This window comes from Microtus oregoni, unplaced genomic scaffold (genome assembly GCF_018167655.1).
Source record: "Microtus oregoni isolate MIOR12 unplaced genomic scaffold, Mior012 000150F_ref0000365, whole genome shotgun sequence".
Lineage (NCBI taxonomy): Eukaryota > Metazoa > Chordata > Mammalia > Rodentia > Cricetidae > Microtus > Microtus oregoni.
Window position 1 is genome coordinate 622,662 of NW_024544800.1, and position 17,999 is coordinate 640,660.

The 17,999-nt window shown below is 37.6% G+C and overlaps 1 protein-coding gene across 1 annotated transcript in view; it reads right to left on the bottom strand.

Annotated features, from left to right (window-relative positions):
- The window catches only part of LOC121444962 (testis-expressed protein 11-like), a 301,690-nt gene that overhangs the window by 260,189 nt on the left and 23,502 nt on the right, over positions 1 to 17,999 (bottom strand). Inside the window, exons 5-7 of the mRNA XM_041646923.1 lie at positions 17,321 to 17,401; positions 17,118 to 17,237; positions 1,599 to 1,679 (exon numbers count right to left, since the gene is read on the bottom strand). Of these exons, the coding sequence (XP_041502857.1) occupies positions 1,599 to 1,679; positions 17,118 to 17,237; positions 17,321 to 17,401 (282 nt within the window). The remainder of the gene's footprint in view (positions 1 to 1,598; positions 1,680 to 17,117; positions 17,238 to 17,320; positions 17,402 to 17,999) is intronic.

Below are 17,999 nucleotides of genomic sequence, written 5' to 3' on the forward strand. Positions count from 1 at the left end.
TAAGACAGGACAAAGAAATAAAAGAGAAAGAAATAAGAAAGGAAGAGGTCAAACTGTTTTTATTTGCAGATAAGATGATTCTATACCTAAGAGAATCTAGACACCACCAGAAAAATCCTATAACTGATAAGTACTTTCAGCAAAGCAACAAGATACAAAAATCAGTAGCCTTCCTATACAAAAATAGCTAATATGCTGAGAAAGAAATCAGGAAAATAGCCTTACAATTGTCTCAAAAATAAAGTAAAATGGTACCTTATAGTAAACTTCAATGAGGACTGAAAGACCTCTACAGTAACTTTAAAACACTAAAGAAAGAAATTGAAGAAGATAACAAAAATGGAAACATTCCCCAGGCTAATAAATCAGAAGAATTGATATTGTGAAAATGGCTATACTACCAAAGGTGATATACAGATTCAATGCAATCCCAACATCAAGATTCCATTCCTATTCACAGAATAGACTCCAATTTCATTTCATTTCAAAGAAATAGAAAGGGGAATCTTAGGATTCATATTTGAAATACAATAAACCTAGGACACCTAAAGTCTCCCCACACAAAAGAATAATACCAGAGCTATCAACATAGCTGATCAAAATTAGCAGAAGCAACACTATGATAAATGAATCCTGTATGCAACCCAATAGGAAAACATGAACATAGTGTCTCTTCTCTGATTACAAGACACCAAATTCAAGATCAAGTCACAGACTAAAAGTTGTCAAGGTCATTAATGTCAAAGCAAGATGAAGAATTATTCCAGAGAGGAGCAGCCTAGAGACTATAATCATAGATTAAATCTTTTTTCTATATAGGGCATAGCTGGAAAAGTTGAATCTGAACTCTCAGGATAAAAGATATGTGAGTTTTTATACTATTTTTGTAACTTTTGTTAATATAAAATATTAAAACTTAACAGAGTACCTGGTATATTATATGCAATGTACAAATATATAAATTCAGTTCTACATTAAAGAAAATATTTAAGGGAAATTAACAATCTCACAGGTACAATTTATATAACCTTTAACACATTCTCCCTAACATCCAACTATATCTCTGTCATTAATCCCTTCGAAAGAGTAAAGCTTGAAGCAGGAATAAACAACGAAGGAAAAGCTGCTCAGTGGGAGAAAGCAGGGCGAGAAAGAAAAAAGAAGAAAAGCAAAAGGCTATATTTGGAAATTTTGATGAGCTCCAGTAAAGAAAGCAGTCTTTATCCTATTGAATCTCTCATAGCTCCAAATCCTGGTGGAGAAAAATACTAGGACAGTGACACCATTAACTGCATTCAACCTCATCAGCAGGGAAATAAACCCTCATTTTTCTTCTTTGATTATATAGTACAAAATGTTATCAAAATGATTTGACAATAAAAGGATAAGCAAAGAAATCTATGAACTGGTGTCACCTTTTGAAATGCCCTTTCTCATAAAGAACAAGGGAAGCAAATTGTTTTAAAGATCAGCTAAAAACGTAGAAATGATCTCAAACAGAGTCTCCAAAAGGTTCCAGGCAGCAGTGATAACTCTTTGTGGACTTGATACAGCATATTTTCAAACTCTCGGAGAATCAGGGCAGAACATTCGCTCACCATTTCAGGCAGCCTCATCAGCATATCTTTACAACGTAATGCGCACAGAGATGCTTTCCTGAAATCCCCTTGAGCAACAGCCTAAGAAAGAGGACATCAACAATTGGTTAAATGGCAAGATAATTGTCTCACACTGAAGTTGGGAATATTGCTCAGTGATAGAACACTTCTAATATGGTCTAGGTTTAATTAACTAAAACAGAAGAAAGAGAAGGGGTGGGGAAGAGAGAGGAAGGGAGCAGGAAAGAAGAGAAGAACATTTTTGACAACCAAAACTTCCATCAGTGTCAAGAATTCAGAGAAAAGTTACATTTTCCTATACAGCATTTAGCAATGATAAAGAAACTTCTCTGAAATCATATTCTGACAAATCAATAAAGTATTATACATTATCCTAATGGATCAAGATTCTTAGATTTAGAAGAGCTCTAAGGTTGGATTTGAACTGTTGCTCAACAATAGATTATACCTATTGTTACACAAGGATTAAATGCTAGAGTGACCATTATACAATAGACAACAATACAATCAATCTAAATACAGTAAATTATACAAAATGGATCCAGAACAAATTTATACTGCTAATTGGACCCTCTTTGCTGATCAGCAGATAAAAATGTTATAGCTATCAATACTAAGTGACACTCGGTCAAAATTAATTTTTCTTTTTTGATATACTTAATACGTTTCCCACAAAGGTCGAACATTGTGTGATTTCTGGTCTTCCATAACAGGACATATCCTCCTACCTATCCTACCCCTCCCCAAGATTGACTTCTTGCCTGAGGTACATTTTTATCCTGTAATTTTTGCAATTTAAAAAGCATATTTTACATTCCTTTCCTTCTGAGAAAAATTCACAATCTTTTCCTTCAATCCCAGGGCATCATGCATTCTGGGCAAGTGTTCTACCACTGAGCTATACAGCCAGCTTCCCCACAGTCTTAATTATCACATATTGTCATCTACTCATTTTTTTGTTGTACTATGTAATTTCCCCCTTTAAAGCAATTACCCTGCTGCAATGCATCTGTCTATGAATTTGTATTCTCCGCAAAGCTTAAGTTTTCATAAGACAGGTACTACATATTAAACTTACTGATTTTTTTTATCACTAGGGCACAGAGCAGCAATTCACATAGTAACCACCAATTAACTGTTCATCACTCTACATTTGCATCTGATCACATTAATTTTCCTTTTCTAATTTACATTTTATTGTTAGTGTATGTGTAGTGGGGGAATGTGAGTGAGCATATGTGTATATTATTAGTGTATATATAGAGGGGGTATGTGAGTGAGTATGTAGTGGGGGTATGTGAGTGAGCATATGTGTATATTATTAGTGTATATATAGTGGGGGTATTAGTGTATATGTTATGGGGGTATGTGAGTGAGCATATGTGTATATTATTACTGTATATATAGTGGGGGTATGTGAGTGAGCATATGTGTATATTATTACTGTATATGTAATGGGGGTATGTGAGTGAGCATATGTGTATATTATTACTGTATATGTAATGGGGGTATGTGAGTGAGCATATGTGTATATTATTAGTATATATGTAATGGGGGTATGTGAGTGAGCATATGTGTATATTATTACTGTATATGTAATGAGGGTATGTGAGTGAGCATATGTGTATATTATTACTGTATATGTAATGGGGGTATGTGAGTGAGCATATGTGTATATTATTACTGTATATGTAATGGGGGTATGTGAGTGAGCATATGTGTATATTATTACTGTATATGTAATGAGGGTATGTGAGTGAGCATATGTGTATATTATTACTGTATATGTAATGGGGTATGTGAGTGAGCATATGTGTTTGTTATTAGTGTATATGTAATGGGGTATGAGTGAGCGTATGTGTATATTATTAGTATATATGTAATGGGGGTATGTGAGTGAGCATATGTGTTTGTTATTAGTGTATATGTAATGGGGTATATGAGTGAGCGTATGTGTATATTATTAGTATATATGTAATGGGGGTATGTGAGTGAGCATATGTGTTTGTTATTAGTGTATATGTAATGGGGTATATGAGTGAGCATATGTGTATATTATTACTGTATATGTAATGGGGGTATGTGAGTGAGCATATGTGTATATTATTACTGTATATGTAATGGGGGTATGTGAGTGAGCATATGTGTATATTATTACTGTATATGTAATGGGGTATGTGAGTGAGCATATGTGTTTGTTATTAGTGTATATGTAATGGGGTATATGAGTGAGCGTATGTGTATATTATTAGTATATATGTAATGGGGGTATGTGAGTGAGCATATGTGTTTGTTATTAGTGTATATGTAATGGGGTATATGAGTGAGCGTATGTGTATATTATTAGTATATATGTAATGGGGGTATGTGAGTGAGCATATGTGTTTGTTATTAGTGTATATGTAATGGGGTATATGAGTGAGCGTATGTGTATATTATTAGTATATATGTAATGGGGGTATGTGAGTGAGCATATGTGTATATTATTAGTATATATGTAATGGGGGGTATGTGAGTGAGCATATGTGTATATTATTAGTATATATGTAATGGGGGTATGTGAGTGAGCATATGTGACAGTGTTTGTATGGAGGTCAGAGGATAAGTCAGTTCTCTACTCCCTTTATGGGTCCCAGGTATGGAACTCACATTACCAGGCTTGCAAGACAAACACATTTACCAACTAAGACATCTTGCTGCTCCCCTAGATTAATTTTATCTCTTTCAATCTGTAGCTCTCTCTTCTTTATCCACCTCCTCCACTCTGCTTCTCCCTGACTTTTGACAATTCACCTATAAGAATTTCATATATATTCTATCTTGAAATAAAATAACTTTCCATTGACCATGGGAATCTACAACCCAAATTTCCTGCTCTTTTCCTCTTTTTTGTTCTTTCTATCCTTCTTCCTTTGTGTTTACTCCTCCCTCCCTTTTTTTCTCATTGTTAAATACTCTGGCATAATGCACTGCACTAATTGTTCTCAAATTTTAACATCCAATAAAATCATTTACAAGCCTTGTCAAAATGAAGATTGTTGGCCCTACCCTCAGAATATGCAATTTCTTGATGTGAATTTCTGACTATTTTCCAAATGATGTAGATGCTGTTGGTCCAGGAACCACAAACCACACTCGGAAAATCACATCTGTAGACCAATTCTATCCTTTTGGTCTCAGTAACACTTGAACTGAAAAATTATTAAAGACTTGGGTTGGTGAGATGGTTAGAGGTAAAGGCACTTGGTGCTCTTGCAAAGTACCTAAATTTGGTTCCCAGAATTCACATCAGGCAGCTTAAAATCACCTGTAACCCCAGCTCCAGGGGATTCAATGCCACCTTCTGCCCTCCATGGGCACCCACACACATGTGGCATGCACAGGTGCATGGGCACACACACTCACAAACAAAAATATCTTTTTAGTTTTCAAAAACTTTAAGCTATTTTATCTCAATTAATATTTACCAATAGTATGAATTAAAACAAAAAATGTTATTTATTTTAAAAATAACAAAAAAAACTGGGTGTGATGACATGTAACTTTAATCCCAAAACTCAGAAGGCAGAGCAGGTGAATATCTATGAGTTCCAGGCCAGCCTGGTCTATATAGCAAGTTCCAGAATAGATAGGGCTACATAGAGTGATCATGTCCCAAATAAGTAAGTAAGTAAGTAAGTAAGTAAGTAAGTAAGTAAGTAAATAAATAAATAAATAAATAAATAAATAAATAAATAAATAAATAAAGCGAAGCATCTGGATGTAGCAGTGTCCACTTGTAATCGCAGCATTGCACTCCTAAACTGAGGCTGCAAGACTGGCATGGGTTTTGGCAATCCTAGGCTACGAGTGAATTAAAGGCAAGCATGGGCTACATCGCATTGCCTTGCCTCAAGTTTACATATTAACACTGTTATAAAAAGCAAGCTAAATTATTCCAAAACAAAAAAGTAGTGGAAAGTATCATTTTATATCTTTACAGATCTATTTAATTTGTAGCATTACATGATGCCTGGATTCTTCTTTCTATATTATGCTTATGATTGAGTATATGAAGAAAATTTAATTTAATACATGCATGTAGTTTGAAAAGTCTTTTCAGATATTTGTGGAAATTCTTCTATACAATACCAAAATTCAAGCTTATTAAATCTTTCATCATTTGCTTACATTAAGAACCTTAAGTCTACTTACATTTTCAATCAATCTTTAACCAATAGATGTTTTCATAAAAAAGAACATAAAATGGTAATTTAAAAAAACTTCACATTTAAAATGCAAATGTTAGTATACAGTGACATAATACATAAGAAACAATCAAAAGAAGGCTGGTGAAATGGCTCAGTGGGAAAATAACTTATCTCACAAGTTTAATGACCTGAGTTAAATCCCAGAACCCATAGTGGAAGGAGAAAACTGATTCCCAAAAGTTTTACTCTGACCTCTGCACATGCGCACACACACACAAATCATACACACACTAAAAACAGTAAATATATTTTAATCCGCAGAGAAGATAATAAGTTAAAGATAATTTTGCAATCTCCACAAATTTGAAGCAAAGCATTAGATGTGTGGGGATAAAATCTGTGTGGCTAAAGGAGATGGGAGTAGCATGAACAGTAAAAAGGAACAACAATTATAACTAGATGGTAACCAGAAAATTCAATTTTATATCTGAAACAAAACATAAAGCACTTGACAATATAGTAAAGAAGTGGGGTTTTCAGCAAAAAAGAAAAGGAAAGCCTTGATGAGCTCCACAGGCACACAATCTGGCAATCTGCAAAATTACAGTTCAAGCTAAATGATCTGCAATCAGGCAGCAGGCAGAATGACAACGGGTTCCCTGTATTTTCTAGCTCATTCACTGATGCTGCAAGAGGGAATCATCTAAGAGAAGTCTCACAGTCAAATCACTATCAGAAGAGCAGAATCCCCTACAGTTCTATAATTCCTACCCCCAAATACATTCTGCTCTCCACTGGGTAAGGGAATAACCACCTAGAGAATCGGTGTGGGCCCAGAAAACAGCTTGTGACTTAGACAAAGTCTTGTGGGGATGGGGCTCAGATCTACTTGGACAGGAAGTATAGGCCACATAAAGAGAAAAAATAACAAAGGCAGATAACATTTGGGAATTGCAGTCTAGCAACAGGCAACAGTAGGGCAGGGAGAAAAAGGCAAAGATTAGCATATAAAAGAAGCCAGTTGACCTAAAGACTAGAAACTGATGGCCCATTTCTAATCCCAGAACTGCTCTCTCAATAAACTGCTTTATTTTTACAACTATCAAATTTTTGTCTAATTTTTTTTGTTAGGAAACACAAGAACCTGTAAATCTTAAGTATACGGGTGACCTTTGGACTATGACCCATACATGTAACAGTCTGACCTCTAGGAAGAGATAAATAACTAGTTTTGTGTGGGTCTGTGAGGGCTGGGATTGCTAGAACAAGGCTGGCATGGCCAGGGTACCAAGAACTACTCAGTGCACTATAACTTGCCCTACAAGTGTGGGCTGTTTTGCTGCGGTGGTTTCCACACTGAGAGTAACAGAGAAATTTAACAGGAATACAGAAAACTCAGGTATTTTCCACACCCACATTCTCAAGAACAGAGATTCTGGTATGAGGGACCATCCGACCAAGTAGTCCTCTGGCTCAGTTGGTGGGACCATTTTGAAGGCTGTGCCTGTACTTCCCACATTGGCAAGCCTGGACAGAAAAACTTACTGGCAAGAATTCAGCCCAGGAATGGCATGGTGGTAGGAAAGGCAAGGTAGAACTCAGCTTACAAATTGCCCTTTCTGGGCTATCTTGTCAGGACTTCAGAAAGAAAATCACTCAGTGTTCCCCTGCCAATAAGTAAACTGCAAAGAGCAAGCCTAAGGGGGCAACTTTATCCTGTATTTCCTCAGGAAGGCTTATGCTGGATCCCAGTTTAAGTTTATAGTCCATTATAGCAAAGAAGGCATACTGGTGACAGTAGCTGTCAACTATGGCACAGAGCATGAAATAGAAGATCACAAATCAACAATAAAGATTTAACTAGTGAAAAGTCCAGGTGGTGGTGGCACACAACTTTAACCCCAGCACTCGGGGACAGAGGCAAGCTAATCTCTGCGAATTCAAGGCCAGCCCAGTTAAAAAAGAAGTCTGAATAGAACAAAACAAAATTGAAATTCAGAGCAAATACCAAATTTCTCAGTTTCTTGTTAAGTATCTAGAGCTCTTGGGAACAAACTTTTATTTTTGCCAATTTTTTCACAACCACACTCTCAACTGCGTGACCATATATACAGTCACTACTCACAGATTTAAAAGCTGGGCTCTAAAAGAACAAGACCAACACAATGTATACACATTTTAAAGGGGTTATTATATTGGTCTACATGCCAGAGGTGGCTTGTTCAATGCTGTCTGTAAGAAGAAGAGGCAAAGAAGCCAGTAGCTGCTTGGTTCAAGAAGTTGGATACCTCAGCAGTATCAATTTGACGCTGAAGTCTGGGCATTTCCTGCAGAGTCACTGATATTGATTTCACGTTGGAAGGCAGTGGACAATCTTGGTAGCAGTGATCTACAAACTTGCTCAGGAAGATGACAAGAAAGCAGGTGCATGCGCACTGCATTTCCTCAGACTTCTTCACATCTGGTCTGTAGACTGCGCTATCCGAGTTAAAAGCCAGTCTTCCCTCTTGGTTATCCTCTCTGGAAAAACCCTTAGACAGTCCTAGGAGAGATGTCTCTGAGGTGAGTGAATTAGTTTGCTTTCTGTTGCTGTGATAAAGGACGTGACCTTTACATTTAATTTGGAGAGAAAGGAGTTTCTCTTACCTTACATACTTACAAGCCCTTCATGAAGGGAATTAGGGAAAGAACCTAGGGCAAGAAGTTGAAGCCAAGAACTAAAGCAGAGTCAGTGGAGAAATGTTGTTTAATGGCTTGTTTTCCACAACTTCCTAGGCCTGCTTTCTTATACCACTCAGGACCAGCAGCTCAGGAGTAGCACTGCCCACAGTAAGCTGGATGGTCCCATATCCACCATTAATCAAGAAAATGCCCGCCCAGACTTGCCTACAGGCAATCTGATGAAGGCATCTTCTCGACTGAGGTTCTCCCAAGATAACTATAGCTGTGTCAAGATTGAAAAAAAAAAAAAAAAACTAGTCGGGAAATTTGACCTCGTGATATCTTGACATAACAATACATTACTATTAAATCATAACTTTTCCTTTCTTGTTTATCCCCATGATCTTATATTAATCTCACAATACAGAACATAGTACAATTTTAAAATCCCCAGTCTTCAAAATATTCAAACACTTTAAGTTCAGTCTCTTTAAAATATCCAATCTCTCTTTTTGCATCTCAGATGTATTTATTGATGCCACATCACAAGTGGTACTTGAACAAGTTTACAGCAATGCTCCATGCTCCCATGTAACATAGCTCACTTAACTTTAGCCAAGAGACAGCTCATCTTTGCTGGACTCAAGCAGTGGGTTACTTCTTTTATCAGCACTCCCAATTTTATAACCTATGAAGGTTATCAACTCCATTGCTACCCAAATGTTCTGGTAAGGTTGAGGAAAGTAGTGTCTCATGGGGTCTCAGACATTGTTAATAAGGCTATGAAGCACTCTCATCAGAACCAAAGCTATATGCTATACTGGATCCCATAACATAACTGGGAAAGGTCCAATTCTTAAGTTTTGATTGAGGGGTGAATTTTTTTCTGTTTTGTTTTTGTTTTGTTTTGAGGAAGGGTGTTCTCAATGTGTATCACTGTCTATCCTGCAACTCAACAAATATAGACTAGGCTGGCCTTGACCTCACAAAGATCTACCTGCCTCTGCTTCCCAAGTGCTGGAATTAAAAATGTAGGCCACCATGTCCGGCATCCAATGTCTCTTTAAAAGTTCAAAGTCTCACCAGGCGGTGGTGATGCACACTTTTAATCCCAGCACTTGGGAGGCAGAGGCAGGCAGATATCTGTGAGTTCGAGGCCAGCCTGGTCTACAAGATCTAATCCCAGGACAGGTTCCAAAGCCACAGAGAAACGCTGTCTCGAAAAAAAAAAAAGTTCAAAGTCTCTCAACTGTGGGCTCCTACAAAATCAAAAATAAGCCACATACTTCTTATTCCAAGAGAAAAGAACCAGACACACTTATAATTAAATCAAAGCAAACAAAACCAAAAACCTAACAGTGTGAATAGCTCAGTAACCAATGTCTGAAACTCAGTCTTCTGGGATACAAAGGGTCTGGGAAGCTCCATCTCTCTGGATCTGCCCTACACACACACACACACACACAAACACATAACTTGTCTCATGGGTTCAGGCCACCTCCACATCTACTGCTGTCCTTGGTGATCACCCTGCAGTCCTGGCATTTAAAATATGCTGGGGTCTTTGCTGCAACTGGGTTGCACCTTCACCAGTGGCCTCTCCTGGCCCCTTTTCAGGGACTCCAACTCTATCGTGTCACACACAGTACCAAACCTCAGCTGCTCTCATGAGACCTGCAATCTGCAACGTGCTTTCAAAACCAATAGCATATGGGAGATTCTTAAAAATTAACAAACTTGGTTGCTACCTTGAGATGTATCCCTGATCTCTCTGGACCATAGCTCTGCATGCTGACCCTGAGAAAATACTTTCTAGAAGATTTCATCTCAATGATGCTGGGCTCACAGCTGATTTTTCAGTCCAACTAATGATCACTGACTGTCCCAGTAAATAAAAGGTTTCACTTTGATGGTGCTGAACTCTCATTACTCACAACTGATCTTTCAGCCCTAGCTGACCAGAACCCATGGGTTCTTAATTCAAGATATCACATTAACAGCCCTGATAGAGCCTTTGAGGGCCTCTCAAACTTCCCTCCAATTCTTCACAAGCCAGGCCTCCATCACAGTCTGCACACTTGGAGAGACAGAGATCCCAGTAGCTACTGACCCCACGAAGCTGAATACCATCACAGTCCCAATCTGTTCCTGAAAGCCTGGAAGCTCCCTAGTGTTGCTTGAGTGCATGCTGGACAGCTGAAGCTGGAGTCTGATGTGAAAAGCGTGTCTCAGCAGCAGCCAGGAAGAAGACAAGGAAGGCACACATACACTGATTCTAACTTGGACCTCTTTATATCTGGATCACCCACTGCAAGTTCCACCCATTTTGAATGTAGGTCTATCCTGTTCATTCTCTCCAGAAACACCTTCACAGGCAGGCTCAGGTGTGTCTCCTAGGTGATTCTAAATACTGTCAAGTTGCTACTCAAGACCAGCCACCCTCACAATCCTAGCAGAGTACCCTGATCACTACAGATATTATCTGCTGAATAATTTAATAAATAATAAAACAATTATCTAACTAGTTCAATGGTAAGTACCTAAAAAATGATAAAGCCTGTTAAATCTCTAAGAAATATCTCATAGGCTATTTGCTGGGCAAGAGAAACCCTATTAACATAATATATACATATACATATTAACATAATATATACTACACAATATAGAGTATTATATATTACCGTATAACAATAATGCTAGTAATTTTAATAATGGCCTTTAAAGATATCTTCTGCCAAGACGTTATCAACAAAACTCTTAGGTCCTAATGATGAGGATGTCTTAGAGTTAGAAGAACAAACAGAATTACCCTTAACTGAATTTGGTGGCATGAGCCTATAATTCTCATTACTAATCATAGCTACTATTAAAAGTTTCAGCTAGCTAAAGATGCCATTTTGAAATCAACATCTAGAACACTGAAGAAATGCTATAAAAACTGAAGGTTTTCTAGAAGCATAGACTCTTAGCACTAAGAAAGCCGTAAGACTCAGAAATCTAACTTAGTATCTAATGAAGGAATCCTTTCTGTAATACATAATTGTTAGGATGCTCATACCTTTGTTCACAATCTTCTAGTGACAACAGAAATTAGCTATCTTTCAACAAAGCTGCCAGATTATAGGGTTACTATCTAATAAATATTACTCTTTACACTGCTCTGAAATTGGTCTTCCTGTAGGTTTTATCTCTGGTCTTCATTCTGTTCTGTGGAGTTTGATTGCTCTTTAATATTTCAGTCCTTGGTTCTTAAAACATTCAAAGAAAGGCTGTCATTCCTACTGTCTCGGTTTTTTCAGCATAGACATCATTATATTCTCCAGATATTTTCACATAGTATATTCACTATATTAACCCAATTAAAGTGTAATGCCTAGAAATGATCACAATACTTGAAATTTAGTTAAATAATGTAAAATGCCTTCCTAGAGATTATTAAAATAGGCTATGATACAGGCTTTCACTATGTAGGTCAGGCTAGTCTCAAACTCCTGGTCTCAAGTGATCTTTTTAATTAATTAATTTATTTCTTTTACCTATCTGCCACAGTTTCCCTCCCTCCTCTCCTCCCAGTCCCTCCCCCAGCCCTTCTGCTCCCACCCCTAATTCACTCCTCCTCTGTTTCTGTTCAGGGAAGGGCACGTCTCCCGTGAGTTATCAACAAAACATGGTATATCAAGTTGCAATGAGACAAAGCACCCCCCCTTGTATTAAGGCTGGGTAAGGTGACCTAGTATGAGAAGCAGGGTCCCAAAAGCCAGCAAAAGAATCTGAGACTGTCCCTGTTCCCATTGTTAGGCATCCCACAAGAGGACCAAGCTACACAAGTGATGTTAGAGCCTCAGCTCAGAACAACCGTAACTGTGGGAAGGAATTAGTACTCTGGCAGTATTAGTTACTTTCCTCATGGCTGTGATCTAATACTGACAAAAGTAACTTAAGAAAGGAAGGGTTATTTTTGGATTACAGTTCAAGGGGAAGTCCACCATAGCAGGAAAAGGCATGGTGTCAGGAATGTGAGGTCACAGTGCATCCACGACCAGAAAGAATGGAGCAATAAATGCTAGTGCCCAACCAACTTTCTGTTTTCTATTCAGAACCAGATCTGAGCTCATGAACTGGGGCTGTCCATATTCATAATGAGTCTTCTTACCACAGTTAACCTCACAATCCCTCACAGACATACACAGATCTCTAACCAAATCTAGATTAATCTTTCCCAGACATGCGCAGAGGTTTGTCTCCTAGGTGATTTTAGACACTGTCTAATTGATAATCGATATAAACTGTTACATTGGATACAGATCTTTTTCACATGAACTACAATCAAGCCACATGTACCCTTGTCTCAGTCTAGTATATAGGCAATTGGCAGTCTTGTACATACATAGTTACTTGCTTAACTGAAATATTGGCTAAGAAATGTCAAGTGACAGTTCAAAGGCATAGAACAAATTGATAAAAGTTAAGGTGTAGAACTGAGCATGGTGGTACACACACAATTCTCACCCAGGAGACTGAGGCAGGAGGATTAAGAGCTCAAGGCTAGTCTTGCCTACATATCCTATTTCAAAAAACAATAATAATAATAATAGTAATAATAATTGTAAGTCCAAGGCTTGCTAGACTTTATATCAGTTATTTTATTAATTGCCTTAAAGTAGTTCACAAAAGATATTAACAATAAAAGATAATACAAAAATTATGAAGAAGAAATTCATTTATATGATCAATCTCATGTGCAGTGTATTAAAGCAAATATAGACAAAAAATCTAGTGGCATTTATATCTTGGGGATAACCAGAAACCATCCAACTGGACTTAAGGCCTCCTTGATAGGAAGGAATTCATACCTGGTACTGTAAAGTTAGCTAAGACTAGTAAAATCATGAACCCTAGAGGAGAACTTACTACTGTCACTTTCCTACCCCAATAGAATTCCTACCACCATTCGAAATACTGATCCTTGTACCCACAGATAAGTGTAGGTCTCACCCTCATCAAAGAAGCTTCTTTTTTAAGCAGATGGAAATTATTACAGAAATCCATAACTGGTCAAAATGTAGAGAACTGTAGACCATGGAGTGCCCAACCCCAATAAATGCATCTACAACGCAAGCCCTAGAGTTAAGGTTAGGGAACAGCTCAAAAGAGGGGGCAGAAAGAGTATAAGAGCCAGAAGACTAGGATTTCTACTGAAAGCGGGGGGATGAAAAGGAAGCTACACTGATGAAATATCAACATGGTTGCTTAAACAGGACCTGTACAATGACACCACCAGTTGACATACCAGTGCAGATGCAGATGGGGGAAAGCTCCCAGGTCCTACCCCTAATGAAAAGCTAGAGGTAATTCATGGCTACCGAGAGAGGGAGAATCAGTCTTCTCCAGAGATGATCTCCCTGACAAGTTATCCAATCCCTAGTAGTCAGCTGTAAACACACACATATGAACAAGACTAAATGAACTCAGCAAGGTTTGTGTGTGTGTGTGTAATAATTAAAGAAGGAAAGATCAATAGTTTGAGGGGGAGAAACATGGGAAGAACTAGAGGGGAAAAAAGGAATAAGGGACAGAGTGATTTAAATACAGTACTCATGTATGAAATTCTCAAAACAGTTTAAGAAAAAAAGAACATTTTGATTCTGGTCTTGGATCTTCGGATAAATAATGCCTCTTCTATGAACTTCAGTTTCATCATTACAAAATAAAACACACCCTGATTTGAATAATGCACAATATATACATATATCAAAACATACATCCCATAAATTTTGTGACAATTTAAATTTTTAATAGAAAATATAAGAAATATATATGTGCACACCTTTATTCCCAGCACTCAGGAGGCAGAGGCAGACCTCTGTGGGGTAGACTGGTCTACATATTGAGTTTTAGGCCAAACAGGGCTATATACATAGTGAGACACTGCCTCAAAAGACAAAGAAAATACGTATATTTAATATATATAAATGTTTGTATATCAGAACACTTTATATTATGAAGATAGCAATACTCCTCAACATGGTCTATAGATCCAACTCTATCCCTATTGCAATTATAGCTGGCTTCTTTGTACAAAGTGACAATTTAATCCTAAAATTCACATGGAACTATAAGGGACCCAGAATACTCAAAACAATATGGAAAAACTGGGCAACTCATACTTGTTAATTTTAAAACTTACTATATGATTACAATAATCAGGACAGTCTGGTGCTAGTGCAAAGACAGATATATCCAACCAACATAGTAGAATACAGACCAAAAATAAGCCCTCACATTTGTGATCAATTTATTTTTGGCAAAGTTACCAAGATAACTTAACAAGGAAAGCAGTTTTTCAACAAGTGACATTTGAGATAACAGGATAGCCATGTGTACCAAAAAGAATGGTGTTAGATATCTGTCTCATTTTATACCTAGAAATAAATTAAAATAGATCATAGTCGTAAATATAATTACTTGAAACAATCAAACTTTCAGATATGGGGAAAATGGAGCTTCCATGCACTGCTAGTGGAAATATAAAATGGCACAGTCACTGTGAAAGATAATCTGGCACTTTCTCAAAAGAGTTGCTAAGTCTAAAATAAGTTACACCTACAATGCTATCCAGCAATTACAATTCTAGGTATATACCCAAGAGTAATGAAAACATGTAGATACAAAACTCTGCACATGAATGTTCATGGTACAATAATGTATAATAACCAAATATTGGGAATGACTCAAATGTCAATCAATGGATGGATGGACAAATAAACAGAGTATATCTGCAAAGTGAAGCATAGTGTAACATGACTGAACCTTAACAAATTATGCTAAATAAAGAAGTTAATCACATTCTCTGTGGCTTGGGCAATCTGCGGGGCCACTGGAAGTGGGACCAGGATTTATCCCCAGTGCATGAGCTGGTTTTGGAGCCCATTCCCTATAAGAAAGATACCCTGCTCAGCCTTGATACAGGGGGGAGGGGCTTGATCCTGCCTCAACTTGACATGCCAGGCTTTGTTGGCTTCCCATGGAAGGCCTCACTCTTTCTGAGGAGTGGATGGGGGGTTGAGCTGGGGGAAGGTGGTGAGAACAGGAGGAGAGGCGGGAGGGGGAACTGTGGTTGGTATGCAAAATAAAAAAGAACTTTTAAATATTTTTTTTTTAGAATATGAGCAAGGAAGTCAGGACCTCGAGGGGTTGGTCCACCCACTGAGACAGTGTGCATGATCTAATGGGAGTTCACCAAGGCCAGCTGGACTAGGACTGAATGAGCATGGGATCAAACTGGACTCTCTGAATGTGGCTGACAATTGGGGCAGACTGAGAAGCCAATGATAACGGCACTGGGATTTGTCTCTACTGCATGTACTGGCTTTTTGGAATCCTATGCACAGCTTCCTAAGCCTGGATGGAGGGGGGAGGACCTTGGACTTCCCACAGGGCAGGGTACCCTGCCCTCTCTTAGGACTGGAGGGGAAAGAAGAGGGGGTGAGTGGGGAGCGGGAGGGAAGTGGGAGGAAAGGAAAAAGTGGAAATTTTGAATGATATTATTTATAAAGTAATAAAAAATAAAATAAAAAAGAAACGAATAGAAGTTAATCACAAAGAAAACTTACTCTATGTCTCTACTTGCATGAAATGTCCAGAATAGGCAAATTTAGGTTAAAAATGGGTTATAAAAACTGGGGTCAGGAGAAATGTGTAGGATGGCTCATAATGGAGTAAAATATGTACTAAATTCAGACTGTGATGAGCACTACATGAGTCTATAAATATATAAAAATCACTGACACATTATAAATAGGTAAAGTTTATAGTGTAGAAATTATAAGTCAATAAAGATGTTAAAATAATAAGAATATATAAGGCCTCTTTCATTTCTAGAATTATTGTAGGCAAACATCACAGTTTATATTTGCCAACTAAAAATACACACCTAACTACATAATGACAAAACAAGGAAACTAATAAAGCAACAAATGATAAAGCACAATTCTGAAGTGTTAACATTTACATAATACCAGCAGACTTTTAAAGTATCAATGAACAACACAGAACAATTATAAATGAGAAGGCACCTTTGAGGTCAACTATTTAGAGCTCACTGTGAATGTAAGAAACTCAAGACTGGCTAGATGTCTCAGTTTGTAAGAGCAACTGCTCTCCAAGCATAAGATCTGAGTTCAAATCCCCAGGACATACTAGGTCAACCAGCCTAGTCCAAACAGCAAGCTTCCAGCCCAGTAATACACCCTATTTCAAGGGACTAAGGCAGAGAAGATAAAGAAAGACACTCGATGTCTTGCTCCAGCCTCTCTGCATGTGCACAGCCTCCCCACACACTCACATGCATGCATCATACATACCACACACCCACATACATGAAAAAGAATAGTTTAAAACAAGACTCTCAGAGACAGCATTTCAAGTAAAAGTTGTCATAAATAGCAGATGTTAAATGGATTGGTTGAAAATTATGCTTAGCTATTATCTTTCTTTTCACTCTCACTTACCCTACACAGACTACAGCCCCCACTAATTAACAACTATTATACCATAATATCCTTAGAACCAAGGACTCATATTATCACTTTTACATTTACATATACAAAATGTCCTGTTATAAGGCCACAGTGTTCATGATACCTACTGACTCAGCTTGAAAAGAAAGCGCGCAGAAGATACCCTTCTCCACTGTGACCTTATGCATGGTCAAGTTGGCCTCAGTGTGGCAACTCCGCATTAATTTGACATATAATTTCTCCAGATCCTGGAAAATAAAACAACACAAGCATGAGACTTAGCATAGATGTTACTAATAACTGCCACAGCTGAAAACCAATTGTAACTTACAGCCATGGCAGCTTGAAAAAATTCATCAGCAATCGGGGCATTTCCAGTATCCAACCATTCTTTTCCTGTTTTTATATTCATCTAGAAAACACAAGTTAGGAAATAATTTTAAAACTTCACAGCTCTCCCAAATTGGTTGAAAGATAATAGAGAAAAATTATCTTGTATATTGAGACACAATACATAGGGGTAAAAAAACAGCAATCAGCACTTACTTCTGTGCTCTGAATTTCAACTTAAGAGAAGTGTTTTTGAGAAAAGCAGCAGGAACAAAAGATTAATGTTTGTGCTGGTAAGTTTTAATGTCAACTTGACACAACCTAGAATCACCTGGGAAGAAAGTCTTAATGACAAATTATCAAGATCAGATTGCCCTGGAGATATGTTGTTGGGAGATTCTCTCAACTGTTAACTGATGTAGGAAGACACAGACCATCTTGGGTGCTCTCATCTCTTAGGTAGGGGACCTTGCACTTCATAAAGCAGGAGAATGCTAGATAAGAGCAAGCAAGCAAGGATGTATATTTTCTCTTTGATACTGACTATAGATATAATATGACTTCTTGAGTTCCTGCCTTGCCTTTCCTTTAACAATGGACTGTGACCTAAAATTGTAAGTCAAATCCTTTCTCCTCTACATTACTTTTTGTCTGGGTATTTCATCACAGCAACAGAAATG